The sequence below is a fragment of the Carassius carassius genome, chromosome 49 (genome assembly GCF_963082965.1).
Source record: "Carassius carassius chromosome 49, fCarCar2.1, whole genome shotgun sequence".
Classification (NCBI taxonomy): domain Eukaryota; kingdom Metazoa; phylum Chordata; class Actinopteri; order Cypriniformes; family Cyprinidae; genus Carassius; species Carassius carassius.
In genome coordinates this window covers 10,009,559-10,036,966 of record NC_081803.1, presented here as the reverse complement: position 1 = coordinate 10,036,966, position 27,408 = coordinate 10,009,559, and the positions used below count along the sequence as shown (strand labels likewise).

Genomic DNA, 27,408 nt, shown 5'->3' with positions numbered 1-27,408 from the left:
CTGTAACAAAACAACAAAATGGACTTTCTAAACACAGTACAGAATAAATACAATACAATACACTATATACAACACTCTTCAAGGTGTGAAGTGGAGGGGGAACTCTGTCCTCTTCTTTACTTTAAACTGCAGAATTCTCCTGCACAGTGTGTTTAGTCTGCACACCCAATCATTTGGAGCTTACCACTTTCTCCAGATGACAGATCTTCTTCTCCTGGTCATGAATTTGCTGGTTCTTCATCTCCAGAACCTCCTTCAGACTCTTCAGGTCCTCCTCAATATGCTGATACGGGGCCAGTGCATCCTGCAAATACATTTACAATACTTACTCTCAGTGTTATTGTGCCTATATCCAAGCATCCCTTTATTAATGTCTTAAAGAAACACACCACAATCTGTTCGTCAGTGCTCTTGCTCAGGGCCTCTTCAAAACGCTTGGCTTTGTCTTTCAGAGTCCGGTTCTGGAAAGTCAGAGTGTCCACCTGGTCCTAAAGGAAATGTACCTGTTACTAATGAATTCGCTTTGGACGAGTAGCTTGATTTAGTAAACAAATCACCTGAAGTGAGAGGCGCAGTTTCTCAAAGTCCTCTTCTAGACTCGCCTTTTGCTGCTCATGGGCTTTCCTTAAGTCTAAGGGAAATGACATGAGATGGAATACAGAATTTAAGTTCTTCTCCACATTCTGTCAGCTGGTTTGTAGTGGTATTACTAACTGGACCCTCACCCCTCATGGTCCTGGCATGCTCCTCCTGCAGTGTTGACATAGTGATGTTGTGCATGGTCTTCAGGTCTTCAAGGGCGGCCTCATGGTTGGCAGTCAACTCTTCGATCTAAACACAAAACACACAGTTAAATATTCATATTCATGCCATCTTAAATGTATTTCCCACCATCCTCAGCCAGACGTTCTGACCTGTTCCTGGTGCTGTGTGTGCAGCTCCTCCACCTCTGACTGGTGCTCCGCTCTGAGATGGTCTCTGTCTGAAGCGTGCCGTAATCTCAGGTTCTCCTCTAAGGTAGCGAGTTCAGACTCCTGCTGCACCTGTAACTCTCTCAGCTCCCTCTCAAAACACTCATCCAGCTCTCTCTTCTCCTTCTGAAGATGCTCCCAGCGAGCTGCATTAATGGCTGGGCAATATGAGGAACAGAGCAGACGGATTTAGATAAAACCTGCTTTTGTCTTAGTAGTTTATGGGCACACATATAATTAAACCTCTTTGAACTCACCCACTTCATGCTGAATTCGACTGAGTTCTTGGGTCAACTCTCTCTCCTTCTCCTCAGCACTTTCATTCTGAAACACACACACACAAATAGAAATATGCATTTACTCATATCCACTTATAACAATTAAATATAACTTAAATAAACTTTTCTATCATGGTGGGGATTTTCCATTGAATTCTATATGTATTTCCTAATTACACCACAACTTTTATTTTTTTTGCATTGCATTTTAAAAAATGCATTATTTATGAATTACTTATTTCTGAATTATTTCATTATTTATACATATTTATTATCAGTATGTATATATGTATAATATTCATTATAATTACTATTACGTTTATTTATCTGCTGTTTATTGATCTAGCTTCTGAAATGAAAGTGATTTCAGGATTTACCATTTTTGTAGAGACATTTGGTCCCAACAATATCAGGGTAAACAACAAATAAAACATTTAGAAATGTATATATTATGCCCAACTACTTCATGGTTTTTGTGATTTTACTAATTAATAATTAAAGAATCACAACTATAAACAGTGTTCCAATGTACCCTTACACACAAAACAAAAACTATACTTTTTCATTGCTGCTTGCTTTTGTAGTGACTAATGTGGACTACATACTGTAGTACTGCATACTGCATTTAGTATTATTTTTACGGCCTAAATAACATTAACATGTAAAAACCCAAACAGTGTTATGTTTGAAACTGACAAACAGTATTAAACACATAGACATGCCTGTAAATGTAATATAACAAAAAAAGAACTGATGCAATTCTGCAGAAACATTATCACTCTTGTGTGCATTTGACAGTACAGAAAATGTATAGTATACCAACCTGAGTATGAAAAGCATTTAGAAATAACACATGCACTATATAAACTAAAAATGCTTCATGTTGGCAGGTGTGGGAGAAGTTGGCTGAAGGTTTTAGATGTGGATATATATTTTAAGCCGTTGTGTTTCTGACCCCACACTGACCTCTTTAAATTTGTCTTGAGTTAGTTTGAAGAGGCATTTCAGAAACAACTGTGCATCTGCAAGATGAATCTTAAAGCCAGTCATTCACCAATGGACAGCAGGGGGCACTGCACTTCTAAAAAATGTCTTTATTTACATCATCTATTCATTTAGCAAATGCTTTAATCCATGGCGAATTACAAATATGGATGGCAAAACGTGTAATTCCTTTTTAGCAGACAGCGATATGCTTGTGATTCTGTGTATGTGATTCAACGTTCTGCTCTTGCACACGGTTACCTCATCCTTACATTCATGTTAGATAAAGGCTGTAGTTTGTGTTTTTGTTTCTTGTTGTTGAGTGCCCAGTGGTTGAGATAGATGGATGTGTCAGTTCAAGGCGGCAGTATTTCAGTAGTGATAACCTAGTGGTTGAGGCTTTGGCAAGGTAACACAAACATCTCATGTTTTGGTGAAATGTGAAGGCTGTAGAAATCACTTTGCCCTTGAGCAAATTATATGATCGCAGGGTTTGTACCATAAGGGATGTTGCTGTAGTTAGTGTGCTGTCAATCATGTTAGATAGAACATACTGTATCAGCTGAAAAACAACAAATTTAGAAGAAAAAAAAAACCAGCATCTTTATTGCATTAATTCTCAAAAATAATATAGTATAATATAATATAATGATGTCTTTTATGACTTTGAATAATGAAAATAATAAAATAGAAATAAATTATTTATTTAATAGTTTTATGACTTTATTATGATTGTAATGTAATGTAATTATAATAAAGAAATAGTATGTCAATATAATAATATAATACATTATATTATAATACATTATATTATATTATTATAATAGCTTTAAGACTTTAATAATAAAATATTTGTTGTGATGATTTTTTATAATTCTAAAATGTATAAATTAATAATACTGAAAAAAGGATGTGTCGATATAATATGATATCATGTTTTTATGACTTTGAATGATAAAATATAATAGTTGTTTATTTAAATAATTATAAAATCTGTAAAGTAATAATAATAATGAAGAATGCACACGTGTGGCCAAACAAATTATTAGCTGCCTGTGATCTTTAATAAAATACCTTGAGGGAGAAGTGCTGAGTGCAGATCACAAAGACCTCCAGTCTCATGCTGGTTTTCTTTAGTTCTGTCTGAAGAGCCTGTAGTTGCCTGGCCTGTTCTTCACACCGACCCTGCAAGAGCTGCAACTCTTCAGGCCTCTCTACTTTCTCTAGCTCTTTTTCTTTCTTCTGCTCTTCATATTTTTTCTTCTCTGGGTCCGGAGAGCCAGTACGAGGGAAAATTTGCATGCTTGAGCCTTGGACTGCCACTGTTGCCCTCTGTTGCCTCTGAAGGACTAAAGAGGGAAACACGAAAGAAGAAGCACATAAAATCAATTTCATTAAACTCATCTCAGAACGGCACAGTGTGAATAAAATGGCCTCCATAATGCAAAGACACCCCAGAGAGTCCTGTACGCTTAACAACCATGAAATAATTTACATAAAGCTTTACCATAATTTCTATACCTAACTGGATTACTTGAATCAATTATAAGTAAAGCAAAGGGACTATTCAAAGACTTTTTTCATTATGTAAAATGAGGTATGTGACCCAAAGCTAATGGAACAGTGGCTAAACAAATCATAACAAATCTTATAGTTTAAATAAAATAATGGAAAAATGTTACTCTATATATTTCCTATTCACAATAAATGTATTGTATTACAAAGGATATACGGATTAGTCACACAAAGACAGTTGAGGCCCTCATGGAAGTTATATATAGACATTATCAATTAATGCTATTTAAATAAATGTATACTTGTATACTAAGTCAAGGATTTTGCATTAATGAAATGTAAAATCAAGGCGTGATTTATCTTAATCTGCTTCAAGATGAGCAAGCAACCCAAAACACTCATGCTAATGCTAACAGCAGCTAATGTTTTGCTAACTGCAGCCTTGTTAGCATTCATTCAATGATAGATTTCATAAACACATTGAGCCAAATGGAATGACAGGATGATTTACAGCTATCATTAGTGTACAAACTAATCTTCAGAAGAAAGACTGAATGTTTCAGAGCTGCTAATTGCTATGACAGAGTCACTGCTGTCCTCAGTGTTGAGTGTGCAAGCAATTTGCTTGTAAATGGCTAGTAGCAATTTTTTTTCAGTGGCCTTTACTGACGTATTAGGCATTGAATTAACCTCTGTATACATCTTAGCAAGCTATAGCTGTGCTATGTACAGTGGAGACTGCATAGGAATGTGGAGATGAACTACCATTCAAAGATTTGGAGCTTTTTTTTTAATTCGTTTATTCAGCATGGACACAAGTGACAAGAAAAACCTTTATAATGTTTTAAATAGATTACTAAATGCTATTCATCAAAGAATACTGAAAAATGGTGCAGCATCATGATTATATTTAATTCACATTCAAATCATTTCTGAAGGATCGCGTGAAACTGAAACTGCAGTAGTGATGCTGAAAATTTAGCTTTGCAATCACAGGAATAAATTACATTTTTTAAATATATCATAAATTATTTTATTTTTTTATAAAAATATTTCACAAATTTACTGCATTTTTTATTAAATAAATGCAGCCTTGTTGAGCATGAGAAACCTTTTTCAAAAACATAAAAAACTGCAGTAATGTACAGTATATAGTGAAAATCTCCTTAATATCTGACAAAGTCAAAATCGAAGAGCTTTAATCTTAATCAAAACAGTAACCATAAACACACTCCTGTACTAAACTGATATTCATTTAAATAAATATTTTTTTTTTACATTATACTGACAATCCAGTCCACCACACACATACACAAACCAACCGCCGGCCTCTCAGAGTGACTTAATCTTTAGCCTGAGAATCAGTCTCTATGACAACAAAGAGAAAATCTGCTTTTTCAGGAAGCAAGGTGGGCGAAAATGATGTTAGGATGTCGATTCCCTGCTCATCAGGAAGACAATGACAGCAAGCGGGCAAGATGCACTCTGAAGCCTCCTGACACTGTATGTTTACATTTTTCAAGAAACCCAGCATTTTTTTAAATGTCCTTTAGGGGAATTCAAGCTCTGTTTAGGGTGTCTGACTCCATAAAACCCATAATTTGCACCTTAGTACTGTTGTGGTAGATTGGGTGACTATATACTGAAAATTGTTTCATTTAGTCCATGACAACATGACAGCAGAACTTGACCCTAGTGGCCACACTGATTACTTCCTATATGAAGTTCTCTTTCATTGAATGTGGTGTGTGTGTGTGTGTGTGTGTGTGTGTGTGTGTGTGTGTGTGTGTGTGTGTGTGTGTGTGTGTGTGTGTGTGTGTGTGTGTGTGTGTTTGAAAGAAAGAAAAGTAATATCTTGGGTTGATCTTTGTTCTGGTTGGTTACCTGGAGACTGTGGTTTAGGAGACACTACAGCGAGTCTCTTAGGGGAGGACAGAGATGAACGGGTGCTGTCAGAACTCTTCTGGAATTCCTTACGGGATACTATGGATAAAGAAGGACATCGGTTACAGGAGTTAATGGCAGTGCTCAGGAGATTACCTGAATTAAAGATATTCGCTCAGGAAGCATATAAAGGGCAAAGGAGTACAAATCCAAGAATGAAATTCGCAACAGTAACCACCACCCCCTTTTCCGTCTCTTTTCGTATCGCTCTCCTCTTCCATTGAGTCATAATAAGGTCTCGGCGGTGCGTGAATCGATTCCAATAAGAGGCAGTGAACCACAAAAAAACGCAGCTGCTAGGGTCCACTTGCCACACGGGCTGGACGATATGACTTTCTGAGAGGCTACAGGCATCCGTGGACAAACAGAGTGTAAATATATTAAATTAAAATAAATAAATAATATTCATCTCACAATATTTCTAGTAATAACCCTGATGTACATAATAATATAAAATGAATATTACAATAATAGTGCACTGCACATTTCAGTTTATCTATTAACTTTACTTGAAAACCAAAAATGGCAGTTAAGGTAACTTAGTATATTACAATTTTCATAAATGTAATATATTGAGCAAACTTAACTTGATTTTTTCTGAAGTTTGCAAGATTTCAAGTAACATTAACATATTATAACACTGACAAAATATAAAGTATATTTACATATATATATATACAATGTTATAATTGTATATACTTGATGTAATTTATATATATATATGTACAGTAATTTGTTGTGTTATGCCAAAAAATTAAAAATGAAGCAACTTTTTTTGAATTGACACAATACAATAAATAATACATTAACTATACAATATTAATATAGTATATTCTTTTAAAAAAACAACAAAAAATTATTTTATATATATAGACATCTTCAATCATTTCCTGTATATATATATATATATATATATATATGAAATTATTGAAGATGCTGCTGGGATCGGAGCATGTTTCAAATCTTCCATCTCACAACACTTGGGTGCCTATTTTTTGGGGTTGCTGCTTTTGGCTTACTTTCACCAAACAGAGTGCACACACAAACATCACACTGCAACAGGGGTCCCAGGGCACCTAATTACTGCCAGCTTATTTCAACGTGTAGCAGACAGCCATAGACACCCTTCTAGAATCCCAGTGGACTCCCTCCTCCCTTGGATCCCACTGCTAACTCCACCCTCATGCTGAGACAGCACCTACAGCATCAGAGACATCGGTACATCATCGGTGGATGCATGTGAAGATGTTTGACTCTAGTATGGTGGTGTACAGCCGGTGTTGTATAAATTCTGCTTCCTTAGATCCATGTGAGTAATGCGAGAACTGGACAGGATTTCTGAACTGTTTTCAAGCAGCCGGGTCTCATGAATTTTTGTCATCGCTCACTACCTAGACAGCATGATAACAGTAGATCGGAAGTCCATGATGGGCCAGCTGCCCCTCGCAGCCGTTTTGTGCCTCCAGGGTGCTGGAGATTTTGTCAGGATGACAAAGAGGGAAGCAGCAGGCAGAGATATAGACTCTCCGAGCTGTGGTTAAGGATCAGCAAATGTGGCATCGAAAATGGGACAGAACTGATAACAACACTAAAGAGGGGGACAGGTTAAAAAGAAAAAAAGAGAAGAATGTGGAGGAAAAAAAACTTACAGGGCATTTTAATAGCCTCATTATGCTTTAGGCGGGAGCAAAATGATTGGTTAAATGAGAACAGGCGAGTTCTGATTCGACAGACTTTACTTGGATGATCGCTTCTAAATGATCATCCTAATTGAGCTGAGATAAATAAGTGATTGTAAGAAAGTGTATTAAATTATTTACTACAAGAAGTATGCTCCAAACAAGATTCATTCCACCAGGATGCACTACAGCTAGAGTGATCTTTAACCAGTACTACAACAATCGTGTTTAAACATGTATGCACTACAAGAGCTTTGCACTACTAGAAGTAGTTTATAGTTTTTTCAACCATTATGCATTACACAAATATGTACTTAGCATACACCATAAGAATGAACTTCTGTAGTTTACATTACATACGTACAATATGTCTCTCTATTAAGTATGCACTATAATAAGTTTGTCTCTCTATTAAGTATGCACTATAATAAGTATAATAATATGCAAGTGTGCACTATAAAAACATATGGACTTTAAACAAGTTTAAACAACTTGTTTAAACAAGTATGCACTACAAGACGTATTCATTTAAACCAGTATGCATTATATGCGCTTCAGCTAGTATAAGAAATAGATTTTAAATAGTTTGCAATAACTGGCACCCCAATAAGTATATACTTCAACTAGTATGCACTACAAAAACCATGTGCTTCAAAAAGTGTCCACTTTTGTAAGAATGCAGTACAAGACGTATGCTCTAAGCAAGTCCAACGGAAAACACTACAACTACTGACTGTGATCTTCAAACAGTACTACAGTATGCATGTGTATCAAGCACAGCACACCAAGTAGACAAGCCTCTTTCCCTGTGCTGGGCTTAAAGGTCCCATGACATGGATTATTTCCTTTTCTTTAAATGCTTTTTAATGTTTCCTTAGGTGTACTTATATTGTTAGTATGATTTTTACATTTAAAATTTAGAAATAAAAAGCATTTTTATATCCAGATATTAGCCCTCTGGCTTGAATGCTCTGTTTGAAGGGGCGTGTCTGCTGTGAGACTCCGAGTAAACGACAACTGTTGTGATTGGCTGACATCTTTGCATTTGAAATGCGTATTACATGTGGAACCCCTCTCAAATATATATATATATATATATATATATATATATATATATATATATATACTGTTACAGCTGTCGAGATTAACGAATCGTGGATTTGTTGATTATATAATTATTTTTTCGATCTTTTCCCATCACATGAAAGGCTGCAGTGATGAGCATTGAATAGACAGAGTCTGTTTATCGCTTGAATGCAGTGATCTCGTCATTATTGCAACACGTTTTCTCTCACAAAATGCTTTCACCACAACTAACAGCAAACACATGAATGCATCACATGAATACAGTAAGAGCTCCGTTGTGCAGCATAACAGCGTCATTCATTGTAACGCCAGTTTGGGCAAGTGTGTGAGAGCTCCGAAAAAAAGGGAGCGTTCTTTGATCGCTCTCTGTAGTTAAATCACAATTTAAATAACAGATTTGTTTCATGCTACTAAGAGAAACAACGTGAAGTTGATCGTTTAGTCACTGGCTTGATTCACTAATGCATAAACAGTATTAAACGATTTAGAAAGAAAGTCTGTGTGAACTTTAATAATTAGCTACACATCAGAAATCACTGATCACAGATCAGGCATTAATGAACACTGTTACTCACTGTTTGTGCCGGTGCTGTCGAATCCATATCATAAAAGTCTGTTTGTAACGCATTTGCTGACATTGCGACTGAATTATATGTAAATATTTGGGCGGGCAAAGCAGAGCAAGGGGAGGTAACAATTCTCCTTACAACGTCACAAAGAGGAGATTCCAGATCAGCCCGTTTGAGCTTCCATTTTCTCAAAGGCAGAGAAAGATAGCAAAATCTCGATTTGCACCGATTAAAATTTCTAGAAACTTGGGGACCAGATACAGGCTAGGGGAACTCATATTAATGTTAAAAAACCTCAGAAAGTGAAATTTTCATGTCATAGGACCTTTAAGATGAACAAGCCTGGATGGCCTGAGAAAGGATGTTTGTTCTCAAAGCAAAGTGAACATTTCAGTCTTGGCTAAACATAGGCTGAAATGTCCCCCAACAGGATTGTGCCATTTTTCACACACGCAGAGGAGATTAATGACTCTGTAGAGGACATGGACAGGGAGGTAGTGCTGTTTACTTATGCCTGACAAGTATGCTCTCAGCTGTGTGCCGGTGCAATAGTTGAGGTCAGCCTTCAAACTGGAGCTGCTATCACAGAATTCCTCAAGACATTTGACAGGTCACATCTGGTGCTACAGAAAGCATGTAGCCTCTGTATTCTGGTGATCCATCTGAAATAAACTCAACCTGGATTCAACTTTCTTATACAGTGTTTACTAGCTAAAGTATTGATTGAATTGATTGAATACTTTATTGAACAACAACAATCAACACAAAGTGTTCAAAAGGATAAAAACATAAAAAGCCCATAGGCTTATTTCCATTGTGGTCTTTAAGATGGAAGATGAGTAACAGTACATGTACTAACAACATTGAGGACAATGAAGAAAAGGAGCATAAAGAATACATATAAATAAACAAAAAACACTAATAAAAACACAATAAAACAAAAACAAAACAAAGACTAAATTCCCAAAAGACAAGCGGACACACAAGCAGACAATATAGTATTCCTACTACTTCAAGGATTTCTATTTCATTACTTTTTTCTTTTTTTTCTCTTTATAAGTTTAATAACCAATTTTTTATTGAAGATTTAAAATGATAATAGGAAGAGCTCAACAGGTTAAGGTTTAAAGGTAAACCATTCCATAAGACAGCTGCAGAGTATAGGAAAGAGTACTTTCCTGTCAGGGTTCGGGGCTAATCACCTGCCTTTTGGGGTTGTGAATGTGTGTTTGGATGGTTTGACAGCGTCTCCCTGTTTGATTTTAGTTTTCCCCGCCCTCCTTGTTTCTCCGTTGTTAACCTTAATTGTTCGCAACCTGTTCTCAATGTTCTACTAATTTGTTCCCTTTATAATTCCCTGTGTTTCTCTGTCCATTGTCAGACTGTTGTAACTCTTACCAATAGCTCGAGCTGGTCTGTGTACTCACCTTGTCTTGTCTTCAGGCTCCAGTGTCTTTTGCTGTTTTGCTCTGCCTCTTGTTCTCACGAATGCGGTACTCCTAGAAGATTCCAGCTCTCATTTCTCTGGGTCTCGGCTGTCGAACGAGCTAAACTGTGGAACGATACTCATCTGCCTTGTCTCATTTGCTTTCAATAAAGCTCAGTGTAACCCGCAACTGAATCCAGCCCGTTTCTCCTGACAGAACCGTCTGGCCAATTATGGATTCAGCGGGATCTGATCCACTTCGCTCGGCTCTCGTACAGCAGGGAGTAAGATTGGGTCAGCATGCCATCCAGCTCAACACCATTGCGCAGGATGTGGACGCTCTTAGTGCCCGAGTCTTCGAACTCCTCACGTGGTTGGATAGCCTTCAGCGAGAGGTGACAAGCCACACTGATGTTGTCAAGTGTCCAGAGATCTCTCCTGTCTTGTCCACAGATATTGTCAAGTGTCCAGAAGATGTTGTCAAGTGTCCAGAGATCTCTCCTGTCATGTCCACCGACGTTGCCAAGTGTCCAGAGATCACTCCTGTCATTTCCACAGATGTTGTCAAGTGTCCAGAGATTCCTCCTGTCATGTCCACAGATGTTGTCAAGTGTCCCGAGATCACACCTTCAGAGGTTGCCCCTACCTACTTTGTCTGTTTGGCCATAGAGATTGTTCCTGTCTTGTCAAGTTCTCAAGTGTTGTTCCTGCCGGTCACATCTGGGCCATGTAAAGTGTTCCTGCCTGTCCTGTCAGACCTACAGAGGTCATTCCTGCCAGTTGCATCAAGGCCGTAGACGGTGTTCCTGCCTGTTAAGTTATGGTTGTTAAGTTATCCTGTCGGTCTGGTTATGTCCTGAGGTTGACTTTGCCAGTTGGGTCATGGCCGTGGAGATGTGTTCCTGTTTTCCTTGTCAAGCCCGCGGAGGTTGTTCCTGCTAGAGGTTGCGACCACGGGATCATACCAGACCAGCTGTCTGCTGCTTCGGACGAGTCCCTCGGAGGATGCTCCTGCTAGTTGTCAGCCATCTGAAGGGGCTATCCTGTCTGTTTTGTCCTGTCCTTTCTGTTTGTCTTGTCAAACCCATCGAGGTGGGCCCCTCTCTGGAGCGTCGGGTGACGCTCCTGGGAGAGGGGGTACTGTCAGGGTTCGGGGCTAATCACCTGCATTTTGGGGTTGTGAATGTGTGTTTGGATGGTTTGACAGCTCACTGCGTCTGCCTGTTTGATTTGAGTTTTCCCTGCCCTCCTTGTTTCTCCGTTGTTAACCTTAATTGTTCGCAACCTGTTCTCAATGTTCTTCTAATTTCTTCCCTTTATAATCCCCTGTGTGTCTCTGTCCATTGCCAGACTGTTGTAACTCTTACCAATAGCTCGAGCTGGTCTGTGTACTCCCCTTGTCTTGTCTTCAGGCTCCAGTGTCTTTTGCTATTTTGTTTTGCTCTGCCTCTTGTTCTCACGAATGCAGTACTCCAAGAAAATTCCAGCGCTCATGTCTCTGGTATTCGGCTGTCGAACGAGCTAAACTGTGGAACGATATCATCTGCCTTGTCTTATCTGCTTTCAATAAAGCTCAGTGTAACCCGCAACTGAATCCAGCCTGTTTCTCCTGACACTTTCCCAAACAGCTCTTAAAGCGGCAGGGCCTGTAATCTGTGGAACTCCCCCTGGTGCAGTAATTCTGCGTATCACTAATTTTTTTTTTTTTTTAAAGTAATCACATAAATATTTGGGTGCCAGATTATTTCTTATCTTCTAAACTAAACACAGTTTAAGTTAAGAAACCCTCTCCTCCACTCTGAGCCACCCAAGACTTGAGAAATGGTTAGGATGAAGATGAGTTCTAGGATGTAATTTAAGGATCACTCTGATTAGTTTATTTTGACAGATCTGTAGCTTGTCTTTAAGACCTTTAGTAGTGCCTGTGTACCAAGATGTACAGGCATAGTCAAGATGACATTGAACAAGCGCATCAGCCAGGATTTTTTATGTTTTACTATCTAAGAGGCTGGATATTCTTGCCAGGAACTTAGTCCTTTGGCTTACCTTTGAGAGAATTTTTCGAGCCATAAGCTCCCCTGATAGTTTGTTATCTAATATACAGCCCAAGTAAGTAACTGCTTCCTTGGCTGTAATTTCAACAATACCTACGACTACCCTGAACCCCATAGCCTTTTTCAGTTTATCTCTGGACCCAAAAAGAATTGATTCTGTTTTGCCAAGGTGGATAGACAACTTGTTGTCTGTTAGCCAAACACTGAGGTTAACAAGTTCTGAACTAAGCAGCCTTTCCACCTATGATTTGTCTTTATGAGAGACTAGAATAGCTGAGTCATCTGCAAATAAAAACATATAACAATTTATAGCTGACGACATATCATTGACATAGAAAAAAAAGAGGACCCAAATTACTCCGCTGGGGGACTCCGCAAGTTAATTTAAGTGGTGAGGACAAGGACCCTTCCACATCTACCACCTGTTCTCTGCCCACCAGGTATGACCTTACCCACTGAAGAGATGCAGGAGAAAATCCTAGGGCTTTTAGTTTGTTCAAAAGGACATCATACTGAACCGTATCAAAGGCCTTTTGAAGGTCTATTAACACCATGCCACAATAATTCCCCTTTTCTACCTCTTTCCTAATAAAGTCTGTAAGATAAAGCAGACAGGTATCAGTGGAGTGGGCCTTTCTAAAACCTGATTGGAAGTCAAATAAAAGGTTATGTTCTGCTAAATAACTGTCTATTTGCTCATAAATGATTGAACACAAGATAGATACAGGGCGAAAATTTCCAGGATCAGATTTGGGCCCCTTTTTATATAAAGGTATCACTCTTGCCACCTTAAATTTCCTGGGGAAATGATTTTTTTTCAATAGATAAATTAATAAGATAGGTTATGACAGGAGTGATTTTTTCAGCAGCATCCTTAAGAAATCTGACAGGGGTGTTGTCAAACCCAGTAGCCTTGGAAAGATTTAGGCCTTTGAGTTTTTTTAGTACCAGCTCCTCTGTTACTTGTTTGAAATAAAAAGTATTTGGCTGAACTCCCTTTTCTTCATAAAACTTATGCACTCTCTGTGGATCACTAAAAACACCTGACGCAGATGGAAGCTTCTGCACCAGATTACTTGCAATTTTTGTGAAGAAACTATTAAAAGTATCTGCCACCACTTTTTTATCATACCATATGAACCCATTAATATCTAGGCCTATTTTACCTTGTTTCTTGCTCAGGGTTCTCTTTTATCCCCAAAGGCCTAAGAGTTGACCATAATTTCTTGGGATCCTTTTTATGCTCCTCTATTTTAGACACAAAAAAAAATCATTTTTCCCCTCATCCACCATTCGCTGAACCTTATTTCTAAGAACTTTATATTCTTTAAAAAGAACAGGCAGTTTCGTTCTTTTAAACTCACTTAAGATTTTATCCCTCAAGTAAATGGTGTCCAAAATATAATTATTTATCCAAGGCTGTGATCTTTGTTTAATCCTGGTCTCTTTTAATGGGGCTATCTTGTCAAGTATTTTCAAGAAAATAGATTGAAAACAATCCCATGCTGTATCAACATCACATATGTTAGTAATTTCCATCCAATTGATATTAAGTATGTCCTGAAAATTATTAACATTATACCCTTTTAAACTGTATAGTGGACCTTCTATATTCAAAACATCAATATTATTATCTGCCATTAAAATGACTTCCTGGTTTAAAAAATCATGACAGCCTGCACTAACGTATTCCAAGGTTTGGATGAAGTCATTTTGATTTGGAGGTCTATAAACAGCACCACACAAAATTGGTTTGCTTTTTGGAAGCAAAATATCAATCCACACAGCTTCAAGGTTAACATTGACCAGGTCCTGTCTTATATTAAAATCAATATCAGACCTCACAAATATGCAAACCCCACCCCATTGTCTGTTCCGGTCTTTGCGAACGATAACAAAGTTTTCAATTTCAATAATATAATATATATATATATTCAGTAATATAATTATCTAACCATGTTTTTGATAAACATAGTATACTTGCCTTGATTTTCCTGGCCAGCTCACGTACCTCCGTGAACTTTGGCAGTAGGCTGCGAATGTTTAGATGAAAACAATGCAAACCATTCGATGCAAAAACGGATATTTGTTCCTCAGTGAAGACCAAGTTGTTACTTCTCACAGTAGTGGCCTTCAATGTCGATTTTGTATCCGATACTGGTGCCTCAAGACAAACACAGTGCGTGTCCGCATCCTCACCTCCCCCGGGTAGCAGTCCCGTCAGTGTTGTATGTCCTCCAGGTGCCAGAGACTCCGTTGACTGCAGCCTTCCAGTCCTCGTCCCCTCCAGCGCCTGGTGTCTACTGGCGTCAGGTATTTCAGCCTCAGCAAGGCAAGGTGTACGCTGGCGCGTTTGGCTGCCGCTGCCGCTGCTCACTGGGACTAGAGCCCTCATTTGGATTATTTTATACCAATCAAAGTTTGACCAACCCCTCTGAAAGGACCTGAAAAGCCATCTTTCATCGCTTTCACGAACTTGATTTGGAGTTATTTGGATTTGTTATACCAATCACAGTTTGACCAACCTGAAAATCCCTGTATCTCCGTTTCCACAAACTTCCATGAACTTGACTGGAGTCCACCGTGAGAGGTTTTCTTGACGGCTGCTCCATGATCTGGGCTGTCCTCCTGTATCTGACTGTTTTCCGTCTGTGGGACTTGTGCATGGCGCTGGCTCGCATAAGCGGGCTATCGGCAGACAGGCTGCCTTGTCGGCCAGCGGTTTGCGAGGCTGCGTTGCATTCGTCCTTGTTTGGCATGGCGTTCAGTTATTCCTCTTCACAATTCCGTGGACTCAACCCTGCATTCACTCCTGGACTTAACATCTCCATTGTAAATAAACTCAGAGTTCTGTGTCGCTCCCGTTATGTCCATCGGAGTACACGCAGATGCTTTGTTTACCATCAGCAGCCTGAGCACTGCATTCCGTCGATCTGGACACGTCATCAGAGCGCTGCCACCAAGAGGCTGTTTCATTCCAAGCAGGACAGAAAACGCGGAGTGGATCACAGCCTACTCCGGCCCCTACAGAGACATTCTGTTATCACAAATCCAGCGTCCCCTGTAAAAATTGAATTTTTAAATGCACAATCCCTTAACAAGGCATCTTTTATTCATGACCATATAATCAACGAGCAGATACACTTCATGTGCCTAGTTGAAACCTGGCAACAACCAGAAGTTTATTCTAGTCTCAATGAAGCCTGTCCCTCTGGCTACACCTACCTCAGCAAGGCCCGCACCACTGGCCGAGGTGGTGGCCTTGCCGTTGTGCACCGGGTAGATTTTGAGTTGTCCTCCCTTTCCCTGCCTGTCCATTCCTCTTTTGAATGCCTTGCATTCAAATGTAAACCGCCACTTTCCACTACAATGCTTCTGATTTACCGGCCTCCAAAACCGAATCCAGCTTTCATTTCCGAGATGTATGATCTTCTCACCACACTTTACACAACCCCAGGGAATATCATCATACTTGGTGATTTTAATATTCATGTAAACGACTCTTCTTCCTACTCTGTAGCTGAATTTAATAATCTTCTTGACAGTCTTAATTTCACCCAACATGTCAATGTCCCAACACACTCCAGAGGCCACACTCTTGATTTGTTGATCACCAACTCTACCTCCATCACCAATCTCTCGGTGCACGATCTGGGCATGTCAGACCATAAGGCCATCACATTGGAGTTACCCACTCTGTTCCCCATCAGTAAGCCCAGCAGAAAAATCAGTTTTAGGAACCTTAAAAATATCAACCCAGTCACCCTGACTACTGACCTCTGCCATCTCTTTGCTGCAAACCCCCTTTCAGTCACTAATTCTGTGGATCTCTACAATTCATCACTCAGCTCACTTCTGGACCGCCATGCCCCAGTCAAGTCCAGAACCGTCACCTTCACATGCTCAGCCCCCTGGTACACCAAGGAGCTGCGGCTACAAAAGAGAACAGGGCGTGTCCTCGAACGGCGTTTCAAGGACTCAGGACTCGCTGTTCACAAGCTAGCCTACCGGGAACATCAGAAGGCCTACAGCAAGTCCCTCAGTGACACACGGTCCCGGTTCTACTCCCACATAATCCACAATAGCCCTGGAAACTCCAAGCAATTTTTCTCAACTGTAAATCATCTCCTCAAACCCCAGACTCCCCTATACTTCGATAATATGCAGGAGCGGTGCAACAGCTTCATCCGATTCTTTAAAACAAAAGTAGGAAAGATACGCTCCATTCTCTCCAGCCCCCCCACTGTATCTGCTTCCCAGCCTCCCCCCCCCCCCTTCTTCACCCTAGTTTTTCTACCCCCCCCCCCCCCCCCCAGTAATATCCACTGACCCTCAATCTGGGACTACCCAGCTCCTCTGCTGTTTCAAGGATATCACTCAGCATGAAATGGAAGTCCTGCTAAGGAAGATGAAGCCATCCACCTGTGACCTGGATCCATTTCCCTCAGCCCTGATAAAAAGTCACTCTTCTGCAATAAGTCCCATGATCACCAATATCATCAATCAGTCTCTTCAGTCCGGCCATGTCCCCACGTCTCTGAAAAAAGCGGTCATCAAGCCACTACTCAAAAAGCCCAGCCTTGATCCAGAAGTTCCTGCTAACTACCGCCCCATCTCCAACCTCCCTTTCCTGTCAAAGGTGTTGGAAAAGGTAGTTTCCGACCAACTCCACAACCATCTCATAACTAACAGTCTTTATGAGAAGTTCCAGTCTGGTTTTCGCTCTGGCCACAGTACAGAAACTGCCTTGGTCAGAGTCACTAATGACCTACTGATGACGGCTGATGCTGGATCTCCATCACTTCTCATCCTTCTCGACCTCACTGCAGCATTTGACACCGTGGATCACCATATCCTTCTACACCGCCTCCACTCCTCTATTGGACTCTCTGATACTACCTTGGCTTGGTTTACATCATATCTCATGGACAGAACAGAGTATGTTTCCCTGGGTGGTGCTAAATCGGACACACACTCTGTCACTTGTGGTGTCCCTCAAGGATCAGTCCTTGGCCCCACCCTCTTCGCACTGTACATGCTCCCCCTTGGTTATGTCATCAGCCGGCATGGAATATCTTTCCATTGCTACGCTGATGACACTCAACTCTACATTAAAACAAACCCAAGCCCCTCTGCAGCCCTCTCCACAATTTCCACCTGCCTGGAGGAGATAAAGGCGTGGATGACGGCTAACTTTCTGCAACTCAATAGCTCAAAAACGGAAGCCATTCTTGTTGGCACTCCACATCACACCCGGTCATCCACCATCACCAGCATCACCTTCTCCGGCCATGACATCCATCTTTCATCCTCAGTCACAAACCTTGGTGTTAGAATGGATCCTCACTTGACCTATGAGGCCTACATAAAACAGCTATGCAAAACCTCATTCTTTCACCTCAGGAATATTGCAAAACTTCGTCCCATACTCACTCTCCCTGATGCAGAAAAACTTGTCCACGCCTTTGTATCCTCCAGGCTGGACTACTGCAACGCACTCCTCATCGGGATCCCAAGTAAGAACATCCAGCAGTTGCAATACATTCAGAACTGTGCTGCGAGGATCCTGATGGGGGTGCGGAAGTACCACCACATCACACCCATCCTAAAATCCCTCCACTGGCTTCCTGTCCAGTACAGGATTGAATTCAAAGTTTCCCTTCTGACCCACCAGTGCCTCCATGGAACTGCCCCCTTATATCTCAAACAACTCATCACCCCCCTTTCCTCCTCACGCCATCTCCGCTCTGGACAGGCCTACCTCCTCCAGCCTCCGAGGACTAGGCTTCGAACTATGGGCGATCGCGCCTTCTGTTCAGCTTCACCCAGTCTGTGGAATGCTCTCCCTGTCCATCTAAGGGCCCCACAAACTGTTGACTCTTTTAAAAAAGGACTTAAAACCCATCTTTTTAGAAAAGCCTATGGCTAAAAGTGCTATTTTTATGTCTTTGTTTTCTTTTTACGCTAATTTTAAAGTTTATAGTATATAGTTTGTTGTTTTATGTGCATTGTAGCACTTTGAGGTCATTGAATTGATGTAAAGTGCGTTACAAATAAAATTTATTATTATTATTATTATTCAGCAGCACACTGCAGCCCCAAACTCATCCGCCTCGGCACCCGATATTCGCTGGTTCTTGAGTTTACAGCTGCGTTCACACCAGACATCTCCCGCTGCGACTCCTGCAGCTGTCCGTGTCCATTAGCCGCATCCAGCAGACCCAAAGACAGCCCATCCACCAGGTCCACGCTCTCGACAGCAGCAAGTTGCAGGTGGCTGTTCGCTTCCTCTATTTGTGCCTTTGTTGGAAGGTTTCCTCTGAGTGCAGTCTCTGGACCAGGGCATCGGTGTATATCGCCAGATAGCAACAAGTAAAGTGAGATTATCAAACCGTTGTTACTTTGGCGTTTGCTCACGGTTTTACGCTTTTGCCCAGTGTGCGGATACTTGGCCCAAACGCAGGTATAAATTACACCCCTTCCAAAGCCGAAATGTTTATAGCCTGTGCTCGTTGTTTTTGAACTTATACTGATATGGATTTCAACTCCTTGGCATTGGGAGGAAATATTTTTCCTGTTCAGATTAACTTCAATGCTATCAGATGGATTTACACAAAGGCTTGATAATAAAGCATACAGTAAGAGAGCTGCAAGCACACCTGTCTCACCCACCCCTATTTTGTTTTGATAAAAAGCTAAATGTTTTCAAAGTACATAGCTGTGTAATGCAGACTAGTTGAAATGAATACTTCTAGTAGTGGATACCCTTTGTAGTGCATACTTGTTTAACCGCATGCTTCTTGTACTACTGGTTGAAGATCACTCTAAATGTAGTGCATTTTGTTCGAATGAATCATGTTTAGTGCGTACACTACTTCTTGTCGTGCATACTCATTGAAAAACAAACTAGCAGAATTTCACACCCATTAGTGCATTCCTAATAAAGCACATACTTTTTGTAGTGCATAGGAGAACAAATGCAAACTTATCAGAAACAAATGCAAACTTATCAGAAAGTTAAGTATCATTTGAATCTATCTGAAATTCATTAATACAGTGTACACTATATTTGTGTAATGCATGCTTGTTGAAATATACTTATAGTCGTGCATACCTCTTGTAGCTCATACTTCTTTAAACACATTTGTAGTACTAAAGATCACTTTAGTTGTAATGCATACATCTTGTAGTGCATATTCACTAAAATGCATACTACTTAAATATTTATCGAAGGGCAAACTGTAATATAAACTATTTGAAGTCCATTCTTATTGTGTACACTAGCTGGAGTACATATTTGCATAATGCATACTAGCTATTATAGCAAACCTCTTGAAACACAAACTTCTTGTAGTACTGTTTGAAGATAACATTGTATTCTAATGCAATTAGTTTTGTTTATAGCATACTTCATTTAGTGCATACTCGTTCAAGTGCATACTGGCTAAAAATATGAAGGTTCGGTCCACTTACCCACAGGAGAGCTTTGAGGAGGGGGCAGCAGGGAGCGGCGTGTGGGTGCAGGAGTGTTGGGGGGTTGAGGGGTGCTTTGAAACAGTGCTCTGGATCCATCTCCAGGAGGCGACGTGGTGACATGGTGAAGTGGTGGCGGCTCATCATTTACACTGTTGGGACCTGAAAATTACCCCAAAAAAGAGCCAAACTTCACACCCAGCACTTCCATACAAATCAATATTAGTTTGCTTTGAAAATCTCTGAATGTATCTTTTTATGTTTGCCAGTTGAACTGCATATAATTCATTGTGCATCATACAGTACTGAATACTGCAGGCCATTGTCTAGTTCCCTGATTTACTGTGAATGCTTAATCAGACTGTGCTCATCTCACTTGAGCACATTATTCATCATTTGTGGTGGATGAGAATTCATCTTACTGCTCATTAACCCCACAATTGAACCCAGGCCAACTGTTCATCCCACTCTATGCTTGATCAATAACCTCAGCACGGCTCAATAAGACCAAAGACTGCAATAAAACGAGAGTGCTTGCCACGTAAAAGAAAAAACTCAAGACATGGCATCTATTCAACAAGCCATAACCAATTTCACAAACCACACAGGTACTTTTATATAACTTGTCCTTTGAAAGACACTTTCCTCTCTACTTTAGCTTACTTTCAGACTGTAAGGCCAGACCATTCTCGGGAGTCTGTATAGAATGCTGTTCTGCCGCTGATATCGCTCTGATTTATGAAGTGCTGGGAGAGGACTCCACCAACAGAAAAGAGTAGACAGATGCAGAAATGCTGACAGTACACTGTCATAAGTGCTTTTAAATACCATATTTTAGTACTTCTATGTAACCTGTGGAGAAATTTAGAGACAGCAGCCGACAACTGCCATTAATTCAAAGAGATTTTGTTAGGATGAACTACCCAGCCTTTCAAAAGGAATTAAACACAGCCACACAACAGAATCACTTATTTTCAGTTATGGTAAGACTATACTGCAGTAAATGCAGGTTGAGGGTGATCTGATAAGGGTGGTAAAGATCTGGGAGAAAGTTTTGGCAGCTTTGGAAACAGTAGGAAGTGCCACACAGCCCTCCAACTCTTGCAGCAGGAGAAGCTGAGGTGCAGAGCAGCCGAGAGATGCGTTTGATTGGCTGCTGGGAAATAAACCTAGCTGCTCATTGGTGGATTCTCTGTCAAATCTCTGTGAGAACCAGTGAATTGTGTGCATTGTGTGGAACTGGGTTAGTAGCACAGAGACTCAATCCTTAAGATTTTTTTTCCAGTTTCATCAGCGCTCTGGATTTACATAATCACTCAAATGATGGGAGCATTATACTTGTGTGGGTTGGATCATATTGAGCACCTAAAATAACTGCAATTAAAAGTCTGTGGAAAGCCTCACATTTTGTATGCATCACTTTTCGTGAACAAGGTATACATTTTGGTTTTAAATTTAGTGATTAAAATAGATAAATACATTAAAATAAACAAAAAATAACAAAAACTTTAAAATATATATATTTTTTATTTATCCTTTTCCGCAAACGGACAGAAAAGTTTGCAACTCTATTACAAAATTTGGAAAAAATGATTTTGTTATTTTCCAGAATTGAACATTAGATTTAGATTTCGCCTAAATTAATAGTTTAAATGTCTTTTAAATTACAACTATAAATTAAATTAAATTAAAATAAATATCTTAATAACTTTGGCAACACAATCTGAGTCTGAGTTTGATGAATGGAATCAGCAGTAACAGTAACAGTTTATTAAGAAATATATTTTCTGAATGTTTAAAAGTCTATCTGTGACAAAAAATAACTGGCAGTGCATTGTAGAGACAAAGAATTACAGGATTTACATTCTGATTTATGATGCTAAGGGATTTAGCTTCTGTCTCTCTCTAGTTCAATGAACATTTCCATTCACATATGCGAAATACTTTTTGTATACTGAACCCAACTATTATCTGCAGGTGTGTTTATATCATTATCATTTTCTAGTGTTTACTAATATGTTTTTAATTAAGGGAAATCTCAAATGAATTTGATTTAAATGTTTGTTTAGTTTAGCAAAAATAATTGGCCAGTAAACACTGGTAAACATGGAACATATGGTCAAAGATCACATTAGTTTTTCTTAAAAAAATAAAAAAAATAATCCCCATAAAATAAAATGCCACACATACACACACACAGATTTAACGTCCTGGAAATACAATGAAGCAATTCCCACATGCTGAATTTAAAATGCTGACATTAATGAAGACAAATGTTCAACCAACATGAGTAATAAAAATATACAATTCAGTTTGAGCTGAATCATTTATCATACAATGCACCAGAAAGGAATGCAAAAATAACAGAAGACTAATTTAATGCAGCGCTGGTGTGGATAAAATTCAGCTTGTGAAGCAGGCAGAACCAAACAATCAGCACTTCTCTTCTGGTCTCCTGGCCAGTTGAGACATACGTAATGTGACAGGACAAGAAAAGAAAGCAAAGAAAGTATTCTAGAAGAGACGGAGCAAAAACATTATGTTGGAAAGGAGGAGAAGATAGGAATGCACCCCATGTTGGGCGCCACTATTAGAGAAATAAATGTTGGGCTAGGGAAGAGTTAAAAGAAGGGGTAGCTGGTTAAATCACCACTGACATGACCACTAGAGAGAAAAGGAGAGAGACAGACAGAAATAGAAGTGAAAATAGATAGCAAATGGATGCAAACAGAATGGCATGGCTTATAGAAGGACAGAGGAAAAGTGACGGGAACAGATGCTATTCCTATTCTAGTAACATTTAGACGGCACAGAGAGCGAATCAGAATGAAAAATCATGCCTGGTGAACACAGCAGTGACCCATTAAAAGACCACACTTGCAATGCATTATTAGCACAGAGCATCAGAGGTGCACCCGAGGATGTCAGGAAGTAAACATTATGCAAATCCAGCCCCTCCACTCACAGCCATATGTCAGGATGGGTGCCACTTCAGTACTAATACCATAAGGACCTGAGAAATACTGACTCACTGCTCAGCACTGCTTGCAGGAAGTGGACAGATGGGTCAAAATGAACAACAAAAGTAATATTTTAGCTAGTGTGCACTAAAACGTCCAGACATTATGCGATGTGCAATAGGTAGTGTCCTACACCTACAGCAGTAGAGTACTAGCACGAACAGTAGTCTGCAATAGGAAATTAGGTAGTGTGCACTGTATTGTGGTATGTGTGATTGTACAAAGTATTGTGCACAAAAACTTGCATATCAAGTATATTTGCATATTTCACAGCACTAGTACAAAAGTAGCGTGCAGCAGGACATTAGGTAGTGTGCACTACATAGTTTAACAGAGTATGAAATCACAAAATGGCGTGCAGTAAACAATATCATGCTAACTGTGCAGTAGATAGTGTTGTACAAAACAAGTACATTAAAATACTATTTTTGTAGTGAAGTGCTAAAATAAGTACTGTGCACGGAAATTAGCATATTGTGTACCTACAGTATGCTCTACATAGTACACTACTAATATACTAAATCTAGTGTGCACTAGATAGTGTACTGCAAGTACTAGTACACTGGGTAGTGTGCACAATTACAGATAGTGCTGTATTGTAGTACGGTGTAAATGCACAAAAGTATTGTGCACTACAAAAAACATGCATATTCTGTAGTGTGATATGCATAATAACATTAATACATAAAATGTAGTGTACACTAGGTAGAATAGTGTTCACAAGGCAATGCAAAATAATGTTATGTACATACTTAATAATGTTAAGTAGTGTAGTACGGTGTGAGTACACCAAGCACTGTGCACTAAAACACAGGCATATTAGGTAGTGTGCTCTACGTAGTACTAGTTCAAAAGTAGCATGCAGTAAGACATAAGGTAGTGTGTACTAGGTAGTGCAGTAATACAGTAAATCACAAAGTGTTGTGCACTAATACGCTAATATGCAACATTAAGTAGTGTGGACTAGAAAGTGTAGTACAAAACTATCACACATGGTAGTGTGCACTTAAGCATTAGGGCACAATGTAATGTGCAATAGGCAGTGTGTTCTATATAGTACAGTACTAGTAAGAAAAGGTAGTGTGTAATTTAACATTAGGCAGTGTGTATGATGTAGCATAGTAGAGTACAAAATCACAAAGTGTTGATAAAACAATATCAAGGGAAGTGTGCTCTAGATATTGAGTAGTACAAAACTAGTACACTGGGTAGTTGCCACAAAAATACAGGGACAAGCATTTAACCTTTTTCAGGCCAAAAAAGTAGATCAAACCATAACTGGGCGACCCTCTGTATTTCAATCATGGATCCAACAAAGGTTGCAAAGAGTGATTAAGTAGTGTGCACTACTAGTAGGGTGCACTATTGTTTGGGGTTTTTCTTAATTTTTTTAAGCACTGACATACTTTGAGAAGATACTTTTAATTTATCAAGCTGACCACGATAGAGATTCTTGAAGGTTAATGTTTTCTAATTAAGAAATAAAGACTGGAATAGCAGAAGCAGCACTAAACAGGCCTGGCAGAGCTTTGAGAAACACACTCTATCTTGCTCTCTCTCTGGGAGGCTTCAGAGGGATAACGGAAACCGAAGCTTGCTGAAACAGAGAACTGATTATTTGCTTGGGATTTTGAGGAAGGAAAGCCTGGTCTGACTCTTCATCTAAAGAAAAAAATCCTATAAAAGCTTTCAGGGAAATAGACAGAATGGGATTAAGGCGTGAGGTAAGCAGAACATCATTATCAGGCTCCTATGAGGTTAGCAAAGAGGAGTGAGCAGCTCAGTGCTAATGTGGGCTGGCATACTGCCATTCAAAATCATCACTGTGCCATATTAATATTTAAGAGTAATACTTAGCAGCTAGTTCTAGGCCACATACATTTGAATCTGACCTATCTGAGCTTCAGATGGCACAGCCTGCATAATGTGAAGGCAGGAGTATACCGACAGCCCGTATGGGTAAAAACAGAGAAAAAGTTCCAATGTGAAATCTGACAATCAGGGAGATGCGGGATTAAGAAGCACACTCAATATACATACAGATGAGACAAAGATGTAACAAACCTGTAGTGAAACAGTGTATACTTCAGTGTGTGAGAATGTTCCTGTGTGTGTAAGTGTGCATGTTTGTGTGAGGAACCATCTGTTCTCAGCAGTGTGCATGAGTCAGAGATGGGCTGGAGTGATGGCATCTGTGCTCTCACACCTCCCCCTTCACTCCCTTTCCTCACTTCCAACACTTTTTCTGTTCTTCTGTGTGTTTTCCTTTCAGACTAGATTGTGTAGTGCACACAAGTAAGTGTGTACTACAAAACAGCACAATAGGTAGTGAACTAGAATTGTTTTTAAATTACAATCTGTGAAGTATTCAATTATGAGACATGCATTATCCTTGTCCAAAATAATATGTGAGATTAAATAACACAATCTCTTCCATCTCTCTTCTTCATTCTGTTGGTTTTTCTTGGGTGGTATTGTATAAATGGAAGGAAACAAACTGAGTTTCAGATGACGGTGAAACTTTGTATTTAGCACAGATGATTCGAGTAAAGTCCCAGCGCCCAGCTAGACTCTCTAGTGAGGTGATGGTGGAGATGGCTATAGCAGAGCTGAGCTGGAGCATTCTCTGAAGCTGTACTTTTATAGGAATTTATAAAAATTCCTTCATGGACACAATGTACAGTACATTAAAACTGCATGCAAATGGTGTTTGGATAATTCACTTTTAGTATTTTTTTTCTAAAGATTGTTCTAATCTCTAATATTGACTCACTACCAGTGTTTTTTTTATTTTATTTTTATTTTTTTTTACTAAAACTAAAATTATTTCAAAATTGCTTTCTCCAAATGAAATAAAATAAAATATAAATACTATATTACAAACTCGGAAATGTTTCCTGTGATACTAAATACATGAATATAAGTTAAAGTATTACACTTACTAAAATTAAATAAATAATAAAAAATAAATAATAAAACTTGAAAATATACAAATAAAATCTAACTCAAAATGTTAATACAAACTGTAAATAATACTTAACTGTAATATTATTTTAACTTTGAGATAATATTTTAGTTCCTATTAACATTTTGAATAAATTTAAATTTTTTAATTCTTATTTAAACTGTATTTAAGTTTCAGTTATTTTGATGTGTTCAAATGCCTACATATTTTTTCCGCTTCAGTTTCAGTTATTTGATCCATCTATTCAAACAAAATGAAAAAAAAAAATATACAAATAAAATAAGTTTAAGCTTTTTATATGCATTTTTTTTCATTTTATTTAACATTTATTTGAAGTAACAAAATGTGTTTATAGTTCTAGTTTTCTGTAATAATTGTTATAACTCTGGATAGTATCAGTATGCAAAATGAGATGGAGCCAATATTATGTCATGTGCAAATGGTAACATGTACTACAAAATGAGCAAAATAGGTATTTAGTGTTCTACAGAACTATTAAAATTCATACTCTACCAAAACTGGAATACTAGGTAGTATCCTATCAATTAATATATAATGTACAGTACAATTAATATACACAATATATTGTAGAGGTGTATTGCAAGTGTACTAATTAGTAGTTCACTTGTTAGAAAAGTAAATCTGTGGGTGACTAGGTAGTGTGTATTACAAACCAATCCAAGCACACTACTGTAGGTAACACTAGACATTCCACTATAAAAGCAGGTATATTCACTTCAATACTGATATTCTATCTCTCATTTTCTCCACACTCTTGTCAACTGCTGTGCAAGTCGTGCAAGTTTCCCAGTGCAAAACACAATGCTGATTTCAAACAATATTACAGATTGTTCTCAGATTATTACTTGTCTTGGTAGGACTCAAAACCTCTTATATGGACAAATGGCTGAACTACAAAACCATTATAGTTACAGGAAGAATCTTTTACGGTCAGACACAAATAAACCTCATCTAAAAAATGAGAGATCATACAAATGAAAATCAATAAAAGCAGCATCACCTTGACTGAAGGTCATTGTCTTTGCATTATAGTGTATGTGACTGTGTCTGTTATCTCCTCGGCTTGTTATTTACTTTGCTGTTGCTGCAAAGGTCACATCTGAGATTGGAGCTTGTTAGTGTGCCTCAAGTTGATAGTGTTACTGCACACTGTATGAAATGTATTTTTTATAAGCATCTTAACTAGAACAACTTCAAGCTTGTGACTTGAAAGTTCAGACTCTTGGCGATTTTATTTGAGGAGATCTGAAATATCCCAGAGACCAGAGGATGAGTCATATTCGAGGAGAGGCTGTCACTGAACAAATCCCCTTTAGATAGTGAACTGAGACTCCGACGAAGAAGAAAAAGCAAGAATTAAGAGTTTTTGGCCTAATCCCGCCAGGCTGCAGCATGAGATCACATCCATCAATCCTGCATGCAA

At 38.9% G+C, this 27,408-nt stretch overlaps 1 protein-coding gene across 2 annotated transcripts in view; it reads right to left on the bottom strand.

Annotated features, from left to right (window-relative positions):
• The window catches only part of LOC132132726 (microtubule-associated tumor suppressor candidate 2-like), a 68,250-nt gene that overhangs the window by 1,826 nt on the left and 39,016 nt on the right, over positions 1 to 27,408 (bottom strand). For both annotated transcript variants that reach the window (XM_059545224.1, XM_059545225.1), the window contains exons 5-13: positions 19,980 to 20,141; positions 5,633 to 5,731; positions 3,308 to 3,582; positions 1,229 to 1,295; positions 915 to 1,129; positions 726 to 831; positions 558 to 631; positions 390 to 488; positions 185 to 304 (exon numbers count right to left, since the gene is read on the bottom strand). In XM_059545224.1, the coding sequence (XP_059401207.1) occupies positions 185 to 304; positions 390 to 488; positions 558 to 631; positions 726 to 831; positions 915 to 1,129; positions 1,229 to 1,295; positions 3,308 to 3,582; positions 5,633 to 5,731; positions 19,980 to 20,141 (1,217 nt within the window). The remainder of the gene's footprint in view (positions 1 to 184; positions 305 to 389; positions 489 to 557; positions 632 to 725; positions 832 to 914; positions 1,130 to 1,228; positions 1,296 to 3,307; positions 3,583 to 5,632; positions 5,732 to 19,979; positions 20,142 to 27,408) is intronic.